The 26191-nt window shown below is 34.9% G+C and overlaps 1 protein-coding gene across 2 annotated transcripts in view; it reads left to right on the top strand.

Annotated features, from left to right (window-relative positions):
- Window positions 1–1605: 1605 nt before the first annotated feature.
- LOC134531751 (insulin-like growth factor 2 mRNA-binding protein 2) overlaps window positions 1606–26191 on the top strand; it is a 226233-nt gene continuing 201647 nt past the window's right edge. Inside the window, exon 1 of one of the 2 annotated variants that reach the window (XM_063367625.1) lies at window positions 1606–1954. In XM_063367625.1, the coding sequence (XP_063223695.1) occupies window positions 1780–1954 (175 nt within the window). In that variant the 5' untranslated portion in view covers window positions 1606–1779. The remainder of the gene's footprint in view (window positions 1955–26191) is intronic. The other variant, XM_063367626.1, reaches the window with a different exon arrangement.

Here is a 26191-nt window from a genome sequence, read left to right as displayed (position 1 = left end):
GCCTTGTTACTACCCATAGCTCTAAATTAGTGGTTTTTTTACCCTCTGACCCCCCCTCCCACTCCCCCTTAACACTAATGTATTACATTTATCAGAATATTGTATTGTTAGAGGTTCTTTATATGTATGCAAAATTTCAACACATTCGGGCGTCGAAAAGTGGGTAAATATTGAATGGAAAGTTTTTATTACATAGTTAATTCATAATACATACAGGTGAAGCTAACAACAGCGTGGTAAAAGAGATACTATAAATAAAACGTTAAGTATAAGAGACGTTAGATTTTTTTATAGGAAAATGATCAGGGAGGAAAATGTCAAGGGTGAAAGGAGGTGTAAACTCAGTTCTGAGTTGTGATATTACTGTGTCTGTATTAATTAATTCACTTCTGGAAAAGTTGAAAGTAGGTACGTATTGATGACTAGATGTCTCTTTTTGGAAAATTTGTGCTAGCAAGAACTATATAGATAGTGATTAATTAGAAAATGTTCATAGAACATGGAGGGGAAAAAAAAGTACCTATTGTTAAAGAGAGTATCTTCTAAAGCAACAATATCAGAAGATTAGAACTTGTTTTTGATTTACCTGTCAAAATATTTCAAGGTCACTCACGGTTTTAAAACAAAATAGCTAAAGTAGGTAGGTACTTATTTATACCTATATGAAAAAAAAAAACATTCGTAAAACGTTTTTATAACGACAATCAGATACGATTAAATAAAACCTGGGTGGTTATTATATCAAACATAAAATCCTTGCCATTTTGATAACCAAGCAATATTTAAGTTTAAATGTAGTGTGTAAGCGAACTCTTTAGTGAGAATAGAACGAGCTGCCAAGGAGCTCTGACTGAAACAGCTGTTTTCCTTAACTCATACAAAATAGCTAAATAGCTTTGTTTCACTTTCGTGCACCGTAATCCATTAACAGAAAAATTAATTCGCGATGGTTATGTTTAAATTACAAAAAAATAATTACATATGCAAAATTGGGAATTAAAAAAAAACAGTATTTTTACTTATGCGTATGATCAATAATAGGCCTACGGTAACTCAATCGCATTTAAAGAGATTATTTCGTGAATAATTAATAAGTTTTTACGGTATTTTGTGTTAACTAATAATGGTTTTATGTGATACTAAATATGTAACGGAATCTTAAAAGCCACTAAAACATTATAAATTCAGTTTCGAAAAATCATGTGAACTATGACTATGAAATTGCATTTCGTTAAAAATATTAATTTTATATGTTTAAAAGAGAAATCAGAACATATTAAAAATTAATCAGTGTTTAACGCAATATTTTCATAACTAATACTATCTAAAGATTAAAATGGAAATGTTTTCGTCAATAACAATCCCGAATTTCAAACTAGGAAAGTTGTTCCCTTCATTTATCAAACCAGTTATTTACTCTCCACTGCAATCGGCTTCTACTTCTAGCATTCTATTGAAATTCTCCTTGCAAATGCAATTATTGTTTCCCCTCCACTTATGAAGGCCAATAATGTTGCTGGCCAATGAAATTGAGAGGCGGGAACTGCCGAAACCACGTGGGAAACAGATTAGCCAATCACAGAGCAGGAGGACTTTTTCAAGCTTCCCGGCTTCCGCCATAGTGGAAGAGTGGTGGTGTGTAGAGGGTTAACAGGCTTTGAATACGTTCTACTAATTCTTTGGTCTCAGTTGTAGGACTGTTTTGTTGAAGGTGCTAATTTCTGTGATTATTTCACGTTATAGTGTTTAAAAGTTATATTATTAGGATTACAATTAACAATGAGCAAGCTGTACGTTGGAAATTTGGCGGCGGATACGAATGAAGGAGCTTTAAGGCAGCTTTTCCAAGAGCAAGGTTTATCATGCACCACGATACTAGTAAAGCGTGGTGGATATGCATTTGTTGAATGCACGGACCAGTCTGCAGCCGATAATGCTATTGACAAGCTAAATGGTAAGTGAAATATCTTTAAAAAATAGGTTAGGATCACAATAACATGTGTTTAATACATGTACAGTTAGTAAAATATGTGTAATACGGGTTTGCAATATCCATGTGTCCTATCAAGTTGCCTCCCTTTCCTTCCTCGTATTCCAACATGGCTGCTGCTTGCAGCGGTAGGTCGTGATTGGAAACCTATAAATACATCCGTTTGTTTGTATGTAAGCAAATTTCAATGTCCGTGCTTAAATTAATGCAAAAACGGACACAGAGAATACATTTTCCGACATAATGAAGATAGAAAAAAAATTAATGATAACCTTCCTACATTAAAAACTCGTGTGACTTGTAAAAACACGTACATTGTTGGCTAACGGGATTTTAAACATAAGGAAATGACTAATCTAATTTTCTTTTAAATTATTGTACCTAGGTTAGACATATTGGCTAACGCTGGTTTGTATTGCGTTATTTTACGTTGCTCTGTACTATGAATATTTTACATTCTTAGAACAGGTGTAGAACAAACGCATAATCATTAAGTATGGTGTTTATTATGATAATATTTTGAGATGAGAGATTAATACGATAAGTAGTGGGAATTTTACATTGGGAGATAGCATATTGAATAATACAGGTTAATTCGTTATACTTATGGCAAAGCTTCCCGTAATAGTCTGTAAAATAATGCCGTTAATAAGTTATTTGTTTTAAAATGAGGTTTTCTTAAGAAAATGTTTAGCACAGTTTTGAATTATAGTAGTTGCAATCAGATTAACTGTTATCAAATTAAGCGGGTGCAGAATTGTAGTGAAATGTTTATTTTTAGAGCTGCCAAGAATTTTATAAATACAGAGCAGCCAGTTCTCTAATTAATATAGTGTTAATTTTCTGTGAGAATTTTTGATTTTTTTTTTTGCGGCATATATATAATTGCATTCATCTATAGGTATTAAATGACTCCTCCCCTCTTAATTGTTATAGTTTTTTATAAAAAATATTATTTAATTAACCGTTATCTTTCATTTATAATTGTATCACAATTTTTTTTTATGTTTGCTCATTCACTTGTCACCAATGCAGTCTCACAATCTTAAATTTTTTTGAAACCTTAACAAATTTGTTATATCCATGTCTATTAAAATGTCACTTATTTTGTAATAACTTGCATCTCCCCCATTTTGTTTTAAAATAAAACATTTAAAATTGTATTACTGACATATTCCACATTCACAAAGCTTTTTTTGTGCTGATATACACTAGCAGCAGTATCCATGCGCACTGGAAAAAAAACTCAAATTGATTACACATGTCACATGATAACTGTTATAGTTGATTTTTTTTATGATACACATGCAATCTATTTAAATTATGGGTTACAGAATCCTAAACTAGTTTTATAACCATGTAAAAGGCTGCTGAATAAGACATGGCAACTATTTAAAATGTATTTGTATGTTCAAGCCACGGTTACTGTGAATTAGTACTACCATAGACTATTTACATATCTGTAGAAAATAGTTTTGAATGCAGAGTATTTTATTTCAGAATATGTGTTTTTAGTTTTAATTAAATATAGCAGACTAGAAACTCTCATAACATAATTATATAAGTACAGAAAGTAAAGTACCTTGCAACGGCCTACAGGCGCCTTCTCTTTTTCATTGTAAATTTACACCATTGAGTTTAAATCAAGGCAGTAGGCCTAACATAGTTTTTGTATCAAAGTTGGGAAATTCTTGAACATTGGAGGGAAAATGCTGAAACTGGTATTTTTGAGTACTTGCTTGATTTTTCTGCAGTGTTCATGAAATTTTTCTCTGAATTACTTGGTAATGGGTGGGCAATGAGGTTAACTATGCAATTAATAGTATTTATGTTAGATCTCATTCTGATACAATCTAAAAGTTCATCTGTTTTCTTAAGAAAATTATTATTTATAATGTTGCCACATGTTTGGTTCCAAAATAGTGTGATGCTCTTTGGAACATTTTAATAAATAAATAAAAAAATGTTGGGTAAAAAGCAATAAAAAGAAACTATAGAAGTGAAAATTGTTAATTTAAAGTAACTTTTTTTCCCTCTCAATTTCTCATCTGTATTTAACGTGTTATTAATTGAATAATCCATTCAATTATCCTCTACTACTTAAAGGGCCTTTTTAACTATTAACTTTTCTCAAGTCCATCCAGAATAAAACAAACATTTTTGCAAGAATTTTACACTATCACAATTTTAGAGTACTTTTTAATGTCCCTGACCTGTCCTAACATAACCTACCCTACCCATCACTAGTTTCAATACCTTAGACGTTGAAAACTTAGCCTCCTGAAAACAATATTGATAATTTTATGAGAAATTAATACTCCAACCAAGATTTTACATATTTCTGTTACTGATCTGACAATATCAACCTTTTAGTTAAGTTACGATCACGTGGAAGTTCAATTACCTAACCTCCTTGAAAATGCATGCTAAAAAATATAGCTTTCTCAAAAAATTAACAATGGATTTATATAAAATACCATAACAAATTTTCTCTTCATTATCAACTTATTAAGCAGTGCTTGAGCAGACATTGGCATTGATAAAATAATATGCTCTGCACAAAAAATGAAATATTAATGTAAAGGTTCAATATCACACAAGTTCACACAATACCTGCTCTGCCTACAATTACGCTTCTCACAACCATAAAAAGACAAAAACAATTTTCAAATATCCATGACAATATCTACGATGGTCTACACCTCTTGACAGTTCTGTAACATAACTTTCAATAACACTTGTGGAAGCTCAATTGCAAGTTTAATAATCAATCAATACATACATGAAATAGTTATTACATAGAAATATATTAAAAATTTTGTACCTTTAAAGAACACAATAATCATTAATGACCACCATTTTATTATTTTCAATTATATGAATAATTATTTCCAAGTAGTTAATGTACTTAATCTGCAACTGAAAATAAATGATGAATAAATAAACATTATTTAAGTAACTGCTCATGTGCAGCCTGAAACATGACTTTTCGTCAGCAACATTTAATGGGTTGAAACAATTATTTAAATAATTTTGTTCTACCTTTAGTAAAGCATTTTTAAATAAATTCTACTGGGTCTTGAACATTAAACTTTTTATATAATTTTTTATGGTGTTATGGCCTCTTGGTGGACTCAAAAGGAAGTATGCTAGTTTAAATATTAAAGGCAGTCTTTATTTCAACAAGATGTTGAATTGAATTTTATGCTGCAGATTTAGCTGGGTTTTCAGCAATGGAAAAATGTGCTATTATTGTATAATTTCATAACATGACTGGTCCAATACTTTTGTGCACACTTACTTATACCCACAAAAAGATCTAATGGATGCAATGAAGAAAAAATTAAAATTTATTCGTTATGTGAGGTTGATTTTAATGCTTGACCTCAAAAGAATATGAATTACCTAATATTGAGCTTTTGCTTACTTATATTCCAATTTGGATTAATCAAACAAACTTTATATTTGAGATTACTTAAAATAAAGTACCAAAATATATGTAAATGTTAAACTCTGACATATTTGGCACATGTGCCATTTTGAGACCAAGATATAATAAAATAAGTTTGAATTAAAAATCACAGTGTGCTGTTTTGTATAAAACTTATAAAATGTGTATTCTACCAGTGATCAAAACGTTAAAAATTATTTCCTAATAAATTACATCCAATAGGTACTACATAAAGTAGTGGCAGTTTTTTGTTGTTTAGAATGTTACAGTACTTCAGTTTGATCCTTCCACATTGTATCCTTTGCACCATGGACACCATAATACAATTTAGGGCTAAAAATTTCTCTTCATATTTTATTTTATTTTATAGGTCTACAAGTTATTGTTTAATTGGAATCCATGGTTTGAACTGTAGCTATCAAAACATTCAATCTTAGCGATCATGTTTTTTCATTGTATTAGTGCTGCTAATACACTCTCACACCTGCAGAATTATATTTTTCAGTACTTATTTGTTAATGCAACATCAGGATTGGCTTCCCTATTTTTGTTTACTGCTGTATGTAGTAGCTTATATAGAAAATCATTTCAGGGAAGAAGGGGGTAATTATTTTGCCTGCTGTTTAGTTCCAAATTCTTTCCTTTTTGGTAGTTTTTTGGATCCCCATTACCTCTTTTATATGCCCTTGGGTACAGTGGTGGATGGAAGGGTTAGATAGGGGGGATATCCTCCCCCTCCCAAAGTTATGAAAAAATTGGTATGTCAAGAGTGTTAATGTCGATACTAAGTTTTTTGAATAAAAGTTGAATTTTCCCCCCTTCCCCCACAAAAAATTTCTGCTTACTGGGTATGAAACATCATTGTATAAGTTGATAACAGTAGTAGTATGTTAGATATATACAGTAAATCAATATAAATTAAAATGATTTTGTTTCCAAAATATAATTAATTAGTTTATTTTGATTAAACATAATCTGTAAGGGGTTTTATAAAACCCAGTGCAAAAGTATGGTGTTTGCTTACTTTTTATTTTTGCAAATTTTATGGAAAAAAATTTTGTTTCATTGTGGTTGTAGTTATATATTATAACACAGTACTTTTTTTTAACATTGTTCCCTAAACCTAATTTGGAGTGAATTATTGCAGATTTTATTTTATAAGACAGTGAAGAAAAGTAATGGGAAATACGTTGTTAAAACTAGATTTTTAAAACCCTTTTAATAAAATTCAAAATTTTGAAAAATTTCCGGGAACTTTGTGTATGTAAAAACATTTCAGTAAATTCAAAATTTTACGTAACATCATATGAATATTTGCACAGTCTCTTGAGCACTCTTATTTTTTAACAATTTAACAGAAAATTTGCTTTTTGAAAATACACAGTCATTAAGACGTATATTGCCCCAGTTGAACTTTATCATGGTTTATATTAAAAGTGAAAAATATTTTTGGTTTTCTACTTTAATTAAAACAATTAAGTGAAATGGGATGTTTCTTGTAGGACAACATTTTGACATTATTAATTTGTGGGTTTTACATATTTCCAAAATATCATTTGTGAAAGTTAATGGAGTCAACATAAACATTAGCATACTTTATAAGATAGTGCACTCACAGGAGAAACTGATACATAAATCAAAATGATACTGTATTGTTAAAAAACTTTGAGCTTGCTTATTTTAACAATTCTATAAACCATGTAGGTATTATATTTGAAGTGAGGTCTCTATCACAGCTAGAGCAATCTGTGTTTGTATGTGACTATGTATTTGACAATAACTTTCGATTGTTAATTGGATTTTCATAAAATTTGGTAAGTAGGCAAGTATGGCCAATGGAATATTTAAGTTTGTGTAAGAGGAAAAATGGTCTTCAGGTTTCCGATATATTTAGGTAATAAATACATATGTAGCTATCAAAATCAAATGTATTACTTTCATTTCTGGCTTGGAATCAAACAGAATAGTGTCCATATAAATCATGACACCATGTGACTCAACGTAAACTAAACAAAGCAAACAAAAGTAACTGAATTATATCAACCACTTCTGTAAGAATGAATTCATTGCATTAACTTTTAAAACATTGGCACAGCTCTCTACATTTTGTATTATTTAGTTAGGTTGTCGATTACATTGTAAATATTACTTAGTTGTATTAAAATTTACAAAAACACTAAAAACGGAACATTGCGGCGTGTCTGTTCAGGACAAACTACTAGTTTGATTCTCTATTTTCTAACTAATATATATGTAATGTGTGTGTGTGTGTATATATATATATATATATATATATATATATATATATATATATAAAATATGTAACAACCCAAATAAGCTTTTTATCACAAAGAATGATGGCAATTAAAATCTTTCATGTGGTTGCTAGCTGGGTGCACACACTCTTAATGGTGTGTGTCCCGGTCCAGGTCATCTTAATATGTATATATAGAGGTATATATAAGGATGTTGGAATGTATTACGTTGATGAATTGATCAGCTCAGAAACTGTTTGACCGATCGTCATGAAAGTTGTCACATTGAAGTTATTTTTTCATGGACAAAGTTGTTATGCTATCCATTTTTTTGTAACTCGTCGCTAGATGGTGCTGCAGCGCATCAATTTCTAAACCGCTCAACATATCCTGTGGGTAAAAAAAAATCATACGTTATAGACATACAAACAGCTATTGTGTGTCATTTCTCTAAATCCACCACATTGTCATACAGCACTCTTAATTTAGCCTAACTCACTAAATTATATCACCCTGCCCAGGTAATGCCAGGTACTGCAGATAGTATATACATATATATATATATATAAATGGATGTTGGTATGTATGACATAGATAAACCCAAGACACCGTTTGATCACCGTAAAGATTGGCACCTCTGAGTGTTTTTTTCATTGAGGAGATTTTTATGCTATCCATTTTACTATAACTCGCCTCTAGATGGCGCTGCAGCGCATCAACTTCTATACAGTTCAGCCAATTGCCATGAAAATTGGTACATGTAGGTATTTGAAACTCTTTCATGGTGATGGGTTAAACGGAGAACCCGCTAGTAACAATTTACAGCAAAATGGATATTAAGAAAATATTCACCATTTTCAAATATTTATGTATAACAATTTTCATGGCAATAGATTGAACTGTTTAGAAGTTGATGCACTGCTGTACCATCTAGCGGTGAGTTACGCAAGATGGATAGCATATACCTAAACCTTCTATGAGAAAAACTTAGATATGTCAACTTTCATGGCAATTGGTAAAATGATGTTGGAGTTTATCAACATCACACACGCATACCGACATGCAATTATGTACATATATAAAAATGTTTAAAAAAATGTAAAAAATTATTTGAACCATGTACGTAGTTAGGCTGCCACATTTTTGTATCGCCTGCTTCATTAAGGGCACCGCCTACCCGGGCACACATACGGTGCGCACAGCTTCAGGAAAAACAAAGCGATTTCAAAAATTCTCAATATATCCGAGTGGGGTCTCCTTACGAAAAGCATTTAAGAGTTCGCTGAGGACCTAAAGGTACTTGTAATTTTTAGGCGTAAAAAACCAGTAAAGATTCTTGAATGCACTTAAGGGACTTGCATTACATCTTTATCTTCATTTCTCCGCAGTATAATGTTACGATCACCGCTGAAATTTCACAGTTTTCCTGTGACGACAAGACTGCGCACCAGTTAAGAGCCTTGCACTAGAGGCGACACCGGCTAGACGAACCAGCGACCGTCGCGCTTATCATCCCGTCTCACTAACAGATACACCCCTGACGAGGCGGGCCCCTTAATTGTAATATTTGGCTTTGTGAAACAACATTGTTAGAGTATTATAGTTAGATTTTAGTGTAGCTGCCTAGGTTAGCAGCGTGAAAGGTTACAAGTTATGTACTAAATACAATTTTGAGGTAATTAAAACATGTTTCAGAGGTTCGGTAACATCTATCAATATTGTTTGTGGGTACTGACGCAGGCAACCGAATGGCATCCTGTACGACGTTAGATGGCTCTCTGAGAACATTGGAACTGCAGGGAATGGGTAGCGTCAGTGAAATATTTTGTTGCACATTTCAATAATTATTTTCTCTAACATATATTTAGTTTATGGATTGGGATTGTGTTAATAAATTTCAATTAGCTGTTCAGTGAACAGCAAAGCTAATTAGACTAAAGAATTATACAGGCCAATTCCTATCTTTTTACAAAATGTATGATGAAATTATCTTTGAAAGATTTGTGCAATGGGAGTGCATGACTTGATGTAAGCTTTTGGACATACGCCATTGCTTAGCAATGGCGTATGTCCAAAAGCTTACATCAAGTCATGTATGATGAACCTCTTCAACCAATCACATGCAAGTAGTGTGTAATTTCAGTGCGACCATAATCTGGGCATAACAATACGTTTTGAATTGCCTAATTTAATTTCTAAGTTTATTTTCATAAATGCAACAATTTTTAGTGTGAAAAGACATATTTTTAACAAATGGTGCCGCATCCGTTTGTTCTCAATGTATTCGTCCTTGTTTTGTAGGCAAATTAATAATTTAAGGCATCCGCCCACCTGTATCAAGAACGAAGCTTGTAGAGCTTTAGAAATTTGCTTTCTATTTAAGAACTACCTGGCATTTTGCTTTAATGTGTGCATTGCCAAAAACTATTACACACGTACCTGCTTTACTGCTCATAAAAGTGTAAATTTGTTCATTAAAATAGCAAAATGACCAAAACTTGTATTTTTAAATTACTTCTGATGTAAGAAAATTGAGATTAACATCAAATTATTAGAGATGCGTAAATAAAACCTTTTTGGTGTATTCGCCCCTCCCCAGCCCACTTTTTTCCGAGGAGCAGTTATTATGTACAAGGTAGTAAATTGCAGCCCTAAATTAAATCAACTTATATTGTTGCAAATTTTGTATTTTTACACCCCAATAATCTTATGTTTTTAGCAAACACTGTTAAATCAACAAGACAAACGTTTGGATATAAATATATACAAGTAACTCGTGAGAGGACTCCAGCACACCTAAGGAAAAGCCAGGCGATATCGAAGCTGACATTTTATTTTTTGTGTTTTTTTTATTAAGGGTCCATGCTATACTGTGAATACAGTATACACCAATGGTCACTTACAAGGCCATTAGACATGGGAACGCTGGGCTGCCACCATTTTGAGTGCATCAATAGTCCACTCAACTTCTGCCTGCCGAAGATAACAGACATAAAAATTATAATTGTATTGTGCCGGAAATTAGGAATTTCGACACTTTTTTTAATTTGTTGTTATAATTTTAAATTATTTTTGGAAATTTTATTTTTATTATTGGTTCACAAAAGTCCCGAAAAGTAATGAAATACAGATATGGTCATGAAAGTTCAAAATAGTCAAAAATTGTTTTTTTGTTTGAAGTTTTGAAATAATATTTAGGACTTCCTGTAAGTTGACTTTCTTGTACTCACTAAAGGATTTTTTTATTGTATACATTATTAAATGTAAAATGTGTTGTCACATTCATTTTTAGTGTACAAGAAGTTTGATGGCATTTATGAGAACTATCTTTGTTACAATAAATATTGTTTTTGCAATCACCATGAGGTGTGTTGCTATGAGTAGTGACAAGTGAATGTGTTATGGTGGTTTTCTTTCCACAGTGTTGTAATACTATTTAAACTTCTTTTTCCAAGTTAACCTTGAATTAAATAAATACGTGCTTTTCCAGGCAAAAAAACTGTAAATATTTATCCTGCTTTTAGTACTGCAAATGTTAAGTAAACATAGATTTGATTGATTACACTCTATTTAGGAAAACATTTACTGTTGGCTTAGTTGCTTGTTTTTGCTGTTGAAATGTAAGGTATGAAACATTATTTAATGTGACCTAATACCTTCATGCACCCTGGTATTGTTGTGAGAAAATATGTTCGAATTGGCAGATTTATTTACGAACTTGTCTTGTTAACAACTTCATGGGGCAAGTAATTAGTACATTACATTTGCTATGCATATTAGTGGTTTAAATACCATTAGTGGTAATAATTCTTAAGAGTTTAAATTCTTTTTTGTAAACAAAGAATTTCATTGTATTAGCTCATCACTACTCCATTCTCATTGCCGCACTCTGTGTTTTAATGGCGACAGAGATGTTGAGTTGTAACCTACCACCAATATTAGTTTGACTTGGTACGTGTACTATGGAATGTTATGAAAGCGTCAAGAAAAAGTCACTGATTATATTTCCACGCTCCAGTAGACAGTCCAGAGTAGTCACATACAATAAAGTTTTGGGATTCATTGCTGGCTGTCTAAAACTGTGCACAGCTTTATTTAAAGATTAAGTTCACTATCTGGCACATATACAGTAAGTGTAAAAAGTATTCGTGCACTGAGCTTTTTTTACAAAAAATAGTGTAATGCTATCAAACAATACATGATACAAAAATAAAGGTTATTAATTCTTCTTTTCTTGATAACTTTGAATGAAAAAACCAATGAATAAGAATATTTTACTTTTCAAAACAAAAAACAAACAAAATAGTGATTTTTGGGTAGCACAAAAAGTATTTGTACACAGAAATTTGTTCTTAATAAAAATGAAATTAATATTTTGTTAGGTATCCTTTTGCATCAATTGCTGCCTGCAGTCTTCGTGGGATCGAATTGACAAGATTTTTTGTGATGGTAGGAGATATTTCTTCCCATTCTTTTTATAAAACCTCGAACTCCACGCGATTCGAAGCTTGTCTTTCCCTGATTAAATTTTCTAAAACACTCCTAAATTTTCTAAAACACTCCACAAATGCTCAATAGGATTTAAGTCGAGTGATTGGGGAGGAGTATGCAATTGGTCGGCTACTTCATATAATATTCAATTTTTGGTATTATAAGCCATGTGCTTCAGATCGTTGTCCTGTTTAAATGTAAAATTACTTTCAAGTCCAAGTTTTTCGGCACTCACTGCTAAATGATTTTTTAAAATGTCAATGTACATCTTATGGTTTGATAACATGTAACTTTCCGACTTCTGCAGCACTCGTACACCCCCACACAATTACTGAACCACCACCGTGTTTGACAGTCGGTATTAAATAACGGAGATGCAGTTCTGATTTTTTTTTTTCGCCATCATGTACACCTCCCATCCAAAACGTAAATATTAAATTTACTTTCATCGGAGAAATGATGACTTTGTTCCAGAAATCACTATCTTTATTTCTGTATTTTTTGGCCAATTCAAGTCTTTTTTCGCGATTAGTTTGGTTGACAAAAAAGTTTTCCCCATGACTCAACCATGATATCCATTTTTCAGCAAGATATTTCGAACTGTACTTATTGAACCTTTGTATTTCGATCTTCCATGGTATAAGATATTTTAGGGTTTTGACGTGATAACGTCTTATAAATCGATGGACGCCGGCTGCACGCACTAAAATACGCATGACTCATTGTCACGTTCCGCCTGAGCCGAGCGTGCAAGCGAGAGTGCGGAACAAGCGATACAGAGGCACTATCGGCCTAAGCGTTCGGCTTGTGATGCATCTATCTCTCTTCAGAGTAGAATAGAGACAGTGGCAGCACACAACCTACATGTGAACTGTTTTGTCAACTGTTTATAAAGTGAAGTGAAAAGTTAATGTGGTTTCCATTGTTTATTGCAACAAGAATTGCGACAAAAAAAGTAATTAATTCTTGCATTTTAAGAATTTGATTAGCGATAATCTTATATATTTGATCTTTGATTATTAAAAAAAAGTAGCATCGGTCGGCGATTGCAGTAATCATAGTTTATGTTACAATTTTGACTAAAAAATTATCTCATATAAACGATTGTATAAAAAGTCAGCTGCTTTTATTTAGTATTCAATGAAAAAAAAAGATTGTGCGTAGCCATTAATGTAAGATTAAAAATTAATGTTTAACCTCACACATGTCATAACAATGTGTCTAAAATGACAAGTTGAACCGGCCAACCACCGTGCGAGAAAATCATCTATAATATCAAACAGGTTAAGGAGGGTTTTTTAAAAGCAGCATTTAAAAAATTTGATTTCTTTGTCCAATTTCGTCATTTAAAATTAACAATTTATTGACATTGATTTGATATCAGTTTATTTCTATAACTAATTGTTCGTGATTATATTTAAACAAATTATTTACATTAAATTTGCTAAAACTGTAAATAATATTTGAAAATTAAAAATTAATGTTTTTTTTACCAGAATTTTAAAAATATTTATGTTTTAATGACAAGTTAACGCAGTGCAAGGGAATATATTATTAAATCAAGCAGGATTTGGCAGGCTTTTCAAAAGCATCAGTTTCATGGATATTATTTATTATTTAAATTTCATCGTTTTAAATTAACACTTCGTTAACATTAATTTGATTAAAGTTTATTTCAAAAAAAAATATGCTCAAAATTATTTTTAAATAAATAATTCACATTAAACATGCAAAATTTGAAAAAAATAAAATCATTTATGAATTTAACTAAGTGTATTGATTCATATTTAATTACATGTATTTTCATCTAGCTCAACGCCAATAAAAAAAATCACAGGTTATCAAATTTTAAGTAATAATGTATCAATAAGTACTTTGTCGTCAATGTTTTCTTATGACGTTATCACGTAAAATTATCGTCCGTAAACCGACTTTACAGACAACTCCCCCCCTTTTTTTATAAGACGTACCATAAATCTTTCATTGATACGTCAAAGAGCGTGTGGTCGACCACTTCTGTGCACATTTTTTACTGTTTTCCGCATGCCAAATTGATGATTATGGATTGAATTGTTGAGCTGGCTCGATCGACGATCATCGAAATTTGCGCGAGACTTTTGCATTATGGAGCCTAATAATAATTTTTCTTCCTCGGTAGTTTCTTTTCCTTTTTGGCCCATTTTAGACAAGTAAAAATTAACAACTAAATGAAATATGGAATTTTTGTCAATAGACATGGAAGGAAGGACAAACCGAAAGATGTAAACAAATGTATGAACAGTGTTCCCGATCTAACATCGAATGTCCTTGGTTTCATTATGTACAAATACTTTTTGCACTTCCTAAAATCACAATTCTTTGTTCAAATAACTAAAAAAATTCTTATTCATTAGTTTTTTTGTTCAATCTTATCAATAGAAGAATTGATAATATATTTTTATTTATCAAATTCTTTGATAGAGATACACTATTTTTTGTAAAAAAAAGCTCAGTGTACAAATACTTTTTATAACCAATATAGGTGATTATGTAATTTTTGCCTGCATTAGTGCCACCCTTATTGCTACCTTGCTCCTGGTTCTCACCCCATCCATCATCATCTGAGCTAACTGTATAGCTCCTCTTTGGCAGGATTTCTAAGTGTGGCTTCCCATTGTTATTAGTCAGGAATTGGAAAAGTTGTGGATTTAGTCAATAAAACGATTCAACCCTGCATGATTCTGTGATAAAAAAAAAGGTGGATTTGTAGACCCATGCTAAAGAAATATTTTTTTAAGAAACTCCTGTGGTTTAATTCAAGGAAACACTGTGATGAGATACAATTTTTGAAGTGAAAATGTTCTTTCAAATTGAACACTTTTTGCTACAACTAGATTTTGTTTAGAGCAGAAAAAAGATAGTTTTGTACTTGCACAATCAAAACTATACAGGAATTTAGAGTTAGCAGAAGTCTCAGGCAACATTGTGCCATGGAGGATGGCTATGAGGTTGACTAATGTGCTTTTCACTGCATCTTACTGGATAACTTTAGGAATTTTTTTTTAAAATATTCTGTTTTAAGCAAACATTTTCTTGCTAGAGTACAGAAGGGTTCTTTGTGAAAATAATTGAAACTCTTTTGGTAAGTTTTCCAATAATTTAAACACTAGTTTAGAAAAAAGTTATCCCTATTGACTTTTTTTACCCAGAGAAAGCTTAATCTCCAGGTGATCGAAGCCTGAGCCACATACGGAGAGGGGAGTTTTTTTAAAAATGTTGTTTGTGTACAATGAAAGACTGCCATTTTCAACCCTACAGTGGATTTTGAGTAATGATCCAGGGTAGTGAAAAGCAAAATATGGCACAAGTCTACTGCAGATTACAGCCAACATGCCCAGTCCCATCGACCACAACAAAAGCAAAAATTGACAAAAAAATTCTCCAGTGGGCTAAACTGCAGCTCATGACATTCCTCAGTAGGAAAGCCTACGCCCCACTAGTGACTATCGGCTCGAATACATTACAATCTTTCTCGAGCTGTTAGTGTGGTTATGTTTTGATCACGGCAGGGCATGATTACTTGGTGGCCCACTTTCATTGACTGGTTACGCACTCCTCTTGAATGTATGTGTGTTAGCTAGTAAGTGTAGTCTGCCTGTGTGTGTATGCTCTCATGCAGTTTGTATTGAAGCAGTAAGGAAATTTGAATTAATTCCTAATGCCAACTTTTAAGTAGACTAGAAAATAAAGTGGTGATGAATTGAGTTTGGCAAGGACATGTGGATGAGGTATAACACGTACAAGTATTTTTGAAGGCTCAAACAATGAGGAAAAAATCAATAAAATACTAAAATAATTACAAACCCTATAAATGCCCATGAGCACTAAAAACAACAGCTGTCCTGCCAAGATTTAGCAGCAGATTGTTTATATACTAGCTGCTTGGAATTAAGTGCAAATTATAGTTATTGTCTTGAGTGAAAAGCCAGTTGGCAGGTTTCTCACGTTAAGGCTCTCCATTTTTCTCTGTATTTGGCAGATTTTTTGTTAAACCTTATTATAAAATAAATTTCCATTTTACTAATTATATTTTCCTCTAAATTCATTTTTTAAAAGCTTTTGATCTTTTATCATCTTTATTCCAAAGCATCCAAGTCTTCTCTCCATATTGTTCCACAATCCATCGAACAGCATCTTGTTAGTATATTTTTTTAGATCTTTGTGAGGTTCACAGAATAACATAATAGTTACAATAATTTTGATAGGTTTCATAACTCAACATTGTGTACAGGCTGCAATTTTAGGACAATGTTTCTTACCCGATATCCTAAATATATCAAAGCCTGATTATGCAGTATTCAAAATATAAAAAAAAGTTAACTGTACAGTTTTAAATCACATATTCAACTGCTTACTTTATTTTAATTTTTTAATGTTAAAATTTAATTCAATGTTACTCAAACAATTGCTCCCATGAACAATGTTCTTCGTAGTTTTATAAATGTTTTTAAAATCAAATATATTATGGTTAATTTTACAACTTTGTTTCACAAGCACATATACTTTCTTTCTATATTTTAAAATATTGTGTTAAAATACAACTAGATATGCAATAAGGAACAATTACCCAGTTTTATATCATGACCTTACCTAATGCCTGTGCATATCTTTATTATGTTACAATGCATTGGTTTAATAGGTTAATCTTTATTAACTGTTTAAATGTTTTGTAACAAAACATTATTTTGTTAATAAAATCTTGCCAAAATATTTGAGAAAATGTGGGTGCTTACTTTGCATGCTTTAGAACTGTTTTCACAATGTAAACACTGTTAGAGTTGGGCATCTTATATTGACTTCATTTGTCAGCTTTCTAGTTTCTTATGCTTAGTAGTTGTAACCATCATAAGACATCTAAGTGCCAGGTTATATAGAAGTTGCCAGTCCTCTTACGTTTAAAGAGATTGAGTTTTAGACATCATCACAAGCAGAGTTCTTGAAAAGTGCTTTAGGTCTCAACATTTTTCAGTGACCACAGTAGATATTTATTGAAATTATGGTTCTGTCACCACTAAAATTTTAACATGATAAAAAATGTATTAATTACTGATTTATTGGGGTTTTTCAGGGTTTATAGAACGTTTGCTAATTATTATATTTGAATTTACATGTTATGTTGGTTAATGCTGTTCAATGCCAGTTACATTTTAAAGGTACACATAATTTTCTAGTTTAGTGTTTGTAATTTACATTAAAAATAAAATAATCTTAAATGGGTAGTAAAACTTAAGTCCTTGCATTCTTGTAAATTAGTAAAAGTAAAAAAAGGGGGGGGGGGGTTGTCTGTAAAGTCGGTTTACGGACGATAACGTCATAAGAAAACATTGATGAAAAATTTCTTCTTTTTTAATTTTCAAATATTATTTACAGTTTTTGCAAATTTAATGTAAATAATTTGTTTAAATATAATCACAAACTTTTAGTTATAGAAATAAACTGAAATCAAATCAATGTCAATAAATTGTTAATTTGAAATGACAAAATTGTACAAATACATAACATTGTTTTAATTGCTGCTTATAAAAAACCCTCCTTAACCTGTTTGATATTATGGATGATTTTCTCGCACGGTGGTTGGCCGGTTCAACTTGTCATTTTAGACACATTGTTATGACATGTGTGAGGTTAAACATTAATTTTTAATCTTACATTAATAGCTACGCACGATCATTTTTTTCATTGAATACTAAATAAAAGCAGTTGACTTTTTATGCGATCGTTTATATGAGATAATAATTTTTTAGTCAAAATTGTAACATAAACTATTATTACTGCACTCGCCGACCGATGCTACTTATTTTTTAATAACAAAAAACAAATATATGAGATTATCGCTAATCAAATTCTTAAAATGCAAGAATTAATTACCTTTTTCGCAGCAATTTTTGTTGTAATAAACAATGGAAACCACATTAACTTTTCACTTCACTTTATAAACAGTTGACAAAACAGTTCACGTGTAGGTTGTGTGCTGCCGCTGTCTCTCTTCTACTCGGACGCATCGGCCGATGGAGTGGAAGAGAGATAGATGCGTCACAAGCCGAAGGTTTAGGCCGATCATGCCTCTGTATCGCTTGTTCCGCGCTCTCGCTTGCACGCTCGCCTCAGGCGGAACGTGACAATGAATAATGCTTTTTCGTTCGTGCAGCCGGCGTTCATCGATTTTTAAGACGTTATCACTTCAAAAACTTTTATAATAATTTTTGTTCTCTAGGTTTTTGTTCTTACTGTATGTGAAGTATTGTGTATTGAGAATGAATAGAAGTTGTGTATGTTGAATTTCTGAATGCGTGTCTGGTAAAGTACTTGTCTGTATTGCGAATAAGTAATTACAAAGAACCTTTAAAAAAAAAAGTTTGCATAGGCAATAATATTTTTATATATATTGGTTGGCTATGCCTTTGGGCAGTATAGGAACCCTCGCCATGCGGAATGGCGACCTTGTTGGTAACGTACCGTGGTCGTCCGGGGCAAATGTGAAATGAAACATGGACGGACTTTGGTCACAGAGACGTTCTGATGTCCCCTAGGTAACTCTCTCTCCCGTCGGGGGAGTATCACCACTCGACACACTGCAGCATCACGTGTCACGGGTCATGAGATTGACTCTTGCATGGGTACGAAATGCGTTTTGACCACACTTGCAACTCATGTACTTTGGCACATTGTTTTATGCAGCGACCCCAACATCTTCCATGATTTAAATAGTTTGTTTTTAAGATGATTCATCGAGTAGTAACGTAATCACATTTGGACTAACGTACGGTTGTGGTCTAACACCAAGAATATTATTGTTTTAGTTTGGTATGTCTCGTCGCCTTGCTCGTTAGAGATGGTTGACAATCAACGACACAATTCAAGGAAGTTGGGGAAGGAGTCATTCCCGACATTTCCCTGAAGTGATTTAGGGGAACCATGAAAAACTGAAATCAGGATTGCCAGAACGGGATTCGAATCCGGGTTTTCGAGGACGCTAGTCATAAAATGACTTGCCATTCTTCCAGAAGTGTGTCTATGAGCGTGCGTCGTAGCATGTGGATCTGCTGTCCCTTAACTTTTTAAGATTACGTGGGGCTGTGGTTATAGTGTTGGGTCATCCTCCGTTGGTCCAGTGTGGGTGCGCGAAGTTTGATGCTGACGGGTGCATGCGGGAGGGGGGGGGGGGGGGTGATGTATCCTCCCGCCACGAAATCATAAAATAAATAATCTATTATTCCCACCAACAACATGGAAGGAATTTTAGAGCAAACAGCGGGCAAAGTTGTCCTATTCCCCCTCCCCCTTCTCCAAATGAAATTCTGCGTACGATCCTTGGCGTGGAAATGAAAGTGCCAGTTTAGCGTCTGCCAGTCATGACGTAGAAAATCGATTATCGCGTGCGTGTGCGCTTACTATCTATAAGGTAATAACTTGTATAATTACATCTCTCTCATGTCAAACCCCAATTAGGCGTTTTATATTTTGTTGGGTTGAATTGAACTAGAACAGGGTGCTCACATTATGGAAAGTCTGGGAATATCAGGGAAAGTTCAGGAAAGTTGATCTAGTCAGGGAATTTAATTGAATTCCTGGAAAAGTCGTTGGAATTCCTCAGTGACAAATTGAGGGGAAAATGTAATGCTCCAAATCTGCCATCACTCAAACTTTAAACGCATTTTTTTAGATGGCATACACACTATAACTTTGCGTATGCAAGGTTATATTTGAAATAAAGATAGAGAGGGAACTAAACTATATGTGGGGATGGTGAAGGCTGGATGTTCTGTCTTTCAGAAAATTGAAAAATTTGGGTTTAATTATTTTAAAAAATAGGGAAATTCGAAATTAAGGCCAGGGGAAAATCAGGGATATTTAATTGCAGATTTTGTGGACATTCTGTAGTGTACCTCATGATGATTGGAAACCTACGATCTACATAGCCTTTTCAACACGCCGAAATACTTGCCTTCGTGTAACTTCGGGATTTTTTGAACTTCACATGTAATTACAGTTTTAACGTTTGCCTATGCAGTAACGCGGACTTCGCCATCCGCAGGTCCCTACTGCGCGTGCAAACAGCTTGCCTTAACGACAGGGACAAGTATCAAGTGACGTAACAAGGATACTTGCTGCAATTGTCGAATATTTTTCCCGTTTTTAGTGGCTTATGTATATTTGTTATGTCACTTGATGCCTTTATATCGCGCTTTAGCCCGCTCGTTTAGTTAAAAAAAAAAAAAAATCCGAAGTTACACAAAGACAAGTAAGTATTCGGGCGTGTTGAAAAGGCTTTGTTGAAATGAAGGCTTTCCTCTAGACCTAGAGGAATGATAGGTTGATTGATCCGCAGGCTAGTTAAAATGCTCAGTTATCGCCACGGCGTAACGGGGCGTGCTAGTCGAAATGATAACCTTGGTAGTTCGTTATGCCTTTCGCAGTATTGGGGATAAAGGGAGAAAATGAGACGGCCGGGAACCGAACCCGAGACCCCATGGTTCTCCACCCAGAAACTTGAGCCATCGGGCCAGCAGGTCGGATGATGTAGCCAAAGGGTCTTAAAATAGGGCCGAGAAGTTAGAGCGCGGGTATAGAGTCCGCTTTGCTATAGAAAGGTTGTCCCAGTACGTAACTCGTCGTAGCTTGTACATTTTTTATCAACGTAATGAAACAATGGCTGTTTCCGAATAGTAAGCACATATCCTTCATTGATGCAGTTTTAACCAAGTGATCCTTTAATTTCAAGGCTGAATTCACAGTGAGAAACTAGCCGTGAAATGATATCAGAATTCTTTCGTTTTTACACAACTTTGTGTATCAACAAATACATTTATTTTGGCAGTAACCTGCATGCGTTTACAAATTTTGAGCCAATTTTCAATTTTTTACATGTCCAAATTCATATTTTGACAGTAATAGATAATAATGAAAGATAGTGGACAGCAGTTGGTCTGCTAAACAAAATACTATCTTTACATTTGTTCTCAAATGATAGCCCCACGAACCCCTCAAATGCCACAAGAATGTATGGAAGGACGTGAGCGACTCGTCTTTTCACGAAAGGCTGCATCGGCGATTCTGTGAGGATCTTTGCAACTGTTCGGAAGGTCAACAAAAATTGCTGGCATCTTTTTAGAAGCACTGTTCAAGAATCCTTCAGGCTAAAGGGCCCTGTGAGCAGGTATTCGGAAGCAACAACTCTTACCAAAGTGGACTTGCGCTACTGTATTTGAGAACTGTCCGAGCAACTTGGCGTGGTTGCATCCGGTCATGACCACAGAAATAGCTTAGCAACTGGGAGCGGTTACAGTGGTGTCGATAAGTTTTACGGTGCAGTGATCGCGCCACGACCGGTACATGGAATACACATTGTCTAGTTAGGGGGGGGGGGGGGGTGTTGTAGATATAACGGCATTCAACCTCGTAAATGGGGGAGGATTCATGGTGACGTAGAATAATAAACGATAACCAAAGGAATAACATGATAATTAAAATAAATATTGAACAGCAGTTTGAGGATTAATAACACATTTTTTCTAACATCTTGTTTTTCTACTTCGGGAGCTGGCGTCCCTACCTCCGCCTCCCAAATAGATACACCCTTGCACGGTGGGTTGTAACCGTGAAAACCAAGTTCAACCTGACTTCAGGGTCAACTAAAAATAGTTACATTTTGTATTAGTTTTGAGAAGTGAAGATTAAAATCGTCTAGAAACTGTGTACGTTAAAATGTATACAGTTCGATACATAGACATATTTTAAAAGTTGCTTTTAAAAGTGTAGAGATTAACAGGAACGGACCAAAGTCTGTCGTAAGTGCATACCACCTAATCATAGCACTTATAAATCACTTCTTAGTGCTTTATTTGAGACACTAAAATGTTAAATAATGAAAACTGATATCATTTAGTTAACTGTATAAAGTTATTCTAAATGATCAAATTAGTTGTAAAACATTATAAAGCTGTTATAGAGATATATAACAGTTGAGTTAGTATAGAGCACTGTACCAAAATGTACGTGTGTCAATGTGTAGGTGAAACATTGTTTTTGCTTCAAAAACTGGCTAGGTGATATCCGAGCCGAATATGTGAAATTAAGTATATTCCATGTTTAAAACTTGTTTTATGACTTGGAGTGTTTGCAGACATTTTTTGGAGGTGAAATGTGAATTTGAGATGAAATTTTAATGAAGGATTTTTTTTTGATACACGCCATTGCTGGTTAAAATAAACCTCAATGCTGACAAAAAAATGAATGGGCAAACACACACAAAACAAGTGTGTTTGCATTGTAATACTTTTTTGTCTGTTGTGGTTTCTTATGACATACAATGTAATTAACAATAGCCCCAAATTAATATTCGCCATTGCAAGAACCATTCAAATAATGTATGAATCTCTAAATTTTAATGTACATGTTTAAATTTACGGGAAAAAACTACATTTATATTTTTACGCATTCTTGATTGGTAAAGCGAACGTGTTACGTCACGTGTTAAGTACCTACTGCAGGTGTGGCCAAAGCTCCGGTCGCGCTGCCTCTGTAGTCTCGTCTGTGTCAGAGCTATGGTGCAGACGTGACGTCAGGTGTTGATGGTACGGTCGCGTTGAGAGATTCTTTCTGAACAGTGCTAGCCATAAGTCAGGCAACACTATCTGTCATCTGACGTTATGAACAATATCCGCCAATGAGAAGCATGATGAGGACAAGCAAAGTGTAAAATTGCGCGACAATAATTATTTAGTATTAAACGTTTTAATTTAAGGTTTTTACCACTTCGTCTTGGGAATGATTTTGTTGCATTTGTTTGCCGTTAAGTTACTTTTAAACGAAAACGAAGTATCTGATAATATTAAAAAAATTATGAAAGTGTGTAGGCAATAAAATAACAGGTTTGACCCAAATATATATTAAACTCTTTAGTAGTTAAATTTTTAAGAAGTGTATCGACATTCACATTTTGATTCTCTATTTTGAATAAATTTTTAGTAAAATCTGTAGTAATATTCCATGTTGCCCTCTGTGATTTATCACGTGAGCCAGATGCATCAGCCAAGCGAATCTGGCCTGCTGCCGAAGGAAAATTATTGGACAGTACGGCCCATAGCATGGTTGGACAACGCGGTCAGACAGACGCGACTGCGCGAGTGTGACATGACCTTAAACGCATTGTTTCTCGCGGGGCTACGTCTTGTTGCACTCTCCGCGACCACCGACAGCCATTGTTTGCCCACCTTATCGGCAGGAGCGCTGACGACCGCGATAGGACGCGACGAGACGTGGCTGCAGATTCCGCCCGAGTTCGGCCCGAGTATTGATTTCTGCGTTTCTCGGCGCGCGCATTGGATAACGCACCTGCGTGTCGCTGGCTCTCGCTCGTCTAGGATTCTCTGCGTGGACGCTCTTTGTTGTTAGTCACCGCAGCTGTCTCCGCCAAGGCCCCGCCTACCTGGCGCACACACACTATGTGCAGCGGTTCAGGAAAAACCACACGATTTGAAAACTGCTTAGGATATCCGAGTGGGGTCTATTTACGAGAAACAGCTAGGAATACGCTGAGGGCGAATTTGTAGTTTTCGTTTCCGGATTTAGTTTTTAAACTCTTTTTGTAGTAGAATAAAAATGGCCAAAAAGCGTGTTTTCATAATCATATTTAATCATTTAAATCTCGAAAGAGATTCTTGAAAGCATTCAAAGGACTTGAAATGCTCCTTTAGATTTATTTATACGCCATAAAATGTTACGGTAACAACTCAAAATCTCAATAGTTGCCCATGCACGACGCAAGGACTCCGTGCTATTTCTAAACTTTGCGCTTAATTAATAGCGAGCGTACTTATCATTCCGCCTGAAACAAAAATGCACCCCTGACAAGGTGGAACCCTTAATACGATTAAGTCATTATGGTAATATAGTATACAATATTTTCCAACCACTACAAAGATGTATGTAGTTTTCCTATAGTTTCTCAAACTTAATTACACACTGCAGTATACAAAGTTATTAATATCTGGGAAAAGGTGAAAAAAGGGGCAATGGGCGGGTTGTTTTCTCATTGTTGTGCGTGCGTCTTTCAAGAAATAGGGTGACGAGGAAGGAAAATAAATCCGTGTACTGGGTTATAGAGTATGTACGATTGAGCGAGGCAGTACAGTGGCGAGACATGGCGGCGGACCCAGCTTCGAATCTTGGTCCGGCAATCCTGACTTCGGTGGATCCACGGCGTCCCGAGAATCAGCAAGTGCTGGGGTGGAGCCTTGCTGCAGGCATGATCGATTTCTTCCCCGAAATTCCTGCAATCACTTGGCTGTCGAAGAGAAGTGAAACCAAATAAAAACTAGACGGAACTATGCACACTGTTAAGATCGCAGGCTTTCGCGGCCATTCTCTTTAGTTGCTGGGCTTCTGGGTTGTAGCCGCGTCGAAGGCTAAGATATCACCGACGTTTCGGTCGACTTTGCAGTCGCCCTCATTAGGGAGCAGTTACCTACTGGGGTTATTACAAGTCCTCCTGCCTTTTAATACTGTTACGAGTATAATGTGGGGATACTGCTGGGTTCGTAAGTTATAGCCCAATTAATTGGTTCAGTTTTATTTATTACTAATATCTACACAATAAGTTTAATTAATGCACTCCAGATCTATGCCCATAACAATTAGTCTTACACTTGTCATTGAAACGTTAACACTTTCCACTGGAGCTTGGCTCGACAATGGCTCGCTCTTCTGTCCGCCTCTGTCCGCCTCTGTCCGCCAGATATCGCCTCCCGATAGATCCGGTTCGCTCAGCAAGGTCCACTTGCCCTTTTCACATCTTGCTGATCGAGGGGAAGACTCCGCTCTTCTCTCGGAACTTTCGTGGAAGCCGGCGTCGCTGGTTTTATACTCTTGGTAGACTTTCTGGAACCATAAAAGGGGGGGGGGGGGGGGTTGATAGTGTCGCGTCACCTTGGTCCGACCCGATGCTCGAAAAGTCCAGAAAGGCGGTATTTATTCGTGCCACTTCGCGTGGTGGCCTCAGGAAACCTGCAGAATTCCCAGGCCGCTAAAAGGTTAGGTAATTAACAATGGCCTGAGGCGGGACGGAGAAAGTGGTCGGAAAAAGGGGGGGGGGGGGGGGGGTAACGAGGATACTTGTAGTTCGGGCGTCAGTGGATGGCGCGTGGGGTCAGTGGCCGTTTGGGACCGTCAGCCAGCTCCGAACCTGGCGCGCGTCGCGGTCCGGTCTGCGTTCGTAACAATACTCTCGCTTAAGAGGGGAGTGTTTCCCGATTGGCTGCGTCTGTGGGCCAGAGTCTTCCTTTCTTCTGGTTGGCCTGTTGGATTGGCTGGGAGTGCTGGCCAATCAGTGGCATTTTCTCTTCTGGTTGGCTGGACTGTTTGGCCAACCAGAGGCGATCTGTCTTGTTGGATACAGAGCTAGGTTTTAAGGATTTCTGAAGAGTGGGTCCCATATTTCCTTAATTTGTATCCATACTCTCTGTGTTCTATGGGTGTTTTTAATATTTCAACCGTTTCTCGAATGTATCTTTTCTTGTATTGTGAGATGTTGGCTATGGTGTGGAACTGGTCGAATTCAATGCTGTGCCTTTTCCAAAGAGTGGTCTGCTATAGCTGATCTTAGACGAGAGTATTAAAAGGCAGGAGAACTTGTGATAACCTCAGTAGGTAACTGCTCCCTGATGTGGCGACTGCAACGATTACTAAACCTCGGTGATATCTTCGCATTCGACGCGGCTACAACCCAAAAAACTATTTCAAACATGCACTTTTGAGCAGTTCATTTATACGCAAAAGAAAAAAAAATCGTATAGAGTATTTTACAGCTACCCTGTATATATTGTTAGTGAGGCGGGATGATAAGTGTGACGCTCGCTGGTGATTCTAGCACAGTATTGCCTCTGAACTGGTTTCTCGTCGCGCACGTAACTTTTGTGTTAGTCATAACATTCTACGGCGGAGAAATTAAAATAAAGGTGTTATTAC

The sequence above is a fragment of the Bacillus rossius genome, chromosome 5, assembly GCF_032445375.1.
Source record: "Bacillus rossius redtenbacheri isolate Brsri chromosome 5, Brsri_v3, whole genome shotgun sequence".
NCBI classification, from domain to species: Eukaryota; Metazoa; Arthropoda; class Insecta; order Phasmatodea; family Bacillidae; genus Bacillus; species Bacillus rossius.
Note: the sequence above shows the minus strand (reverse complement) of the source record. Positions and strands in the feature narration are given on the sequence as shown.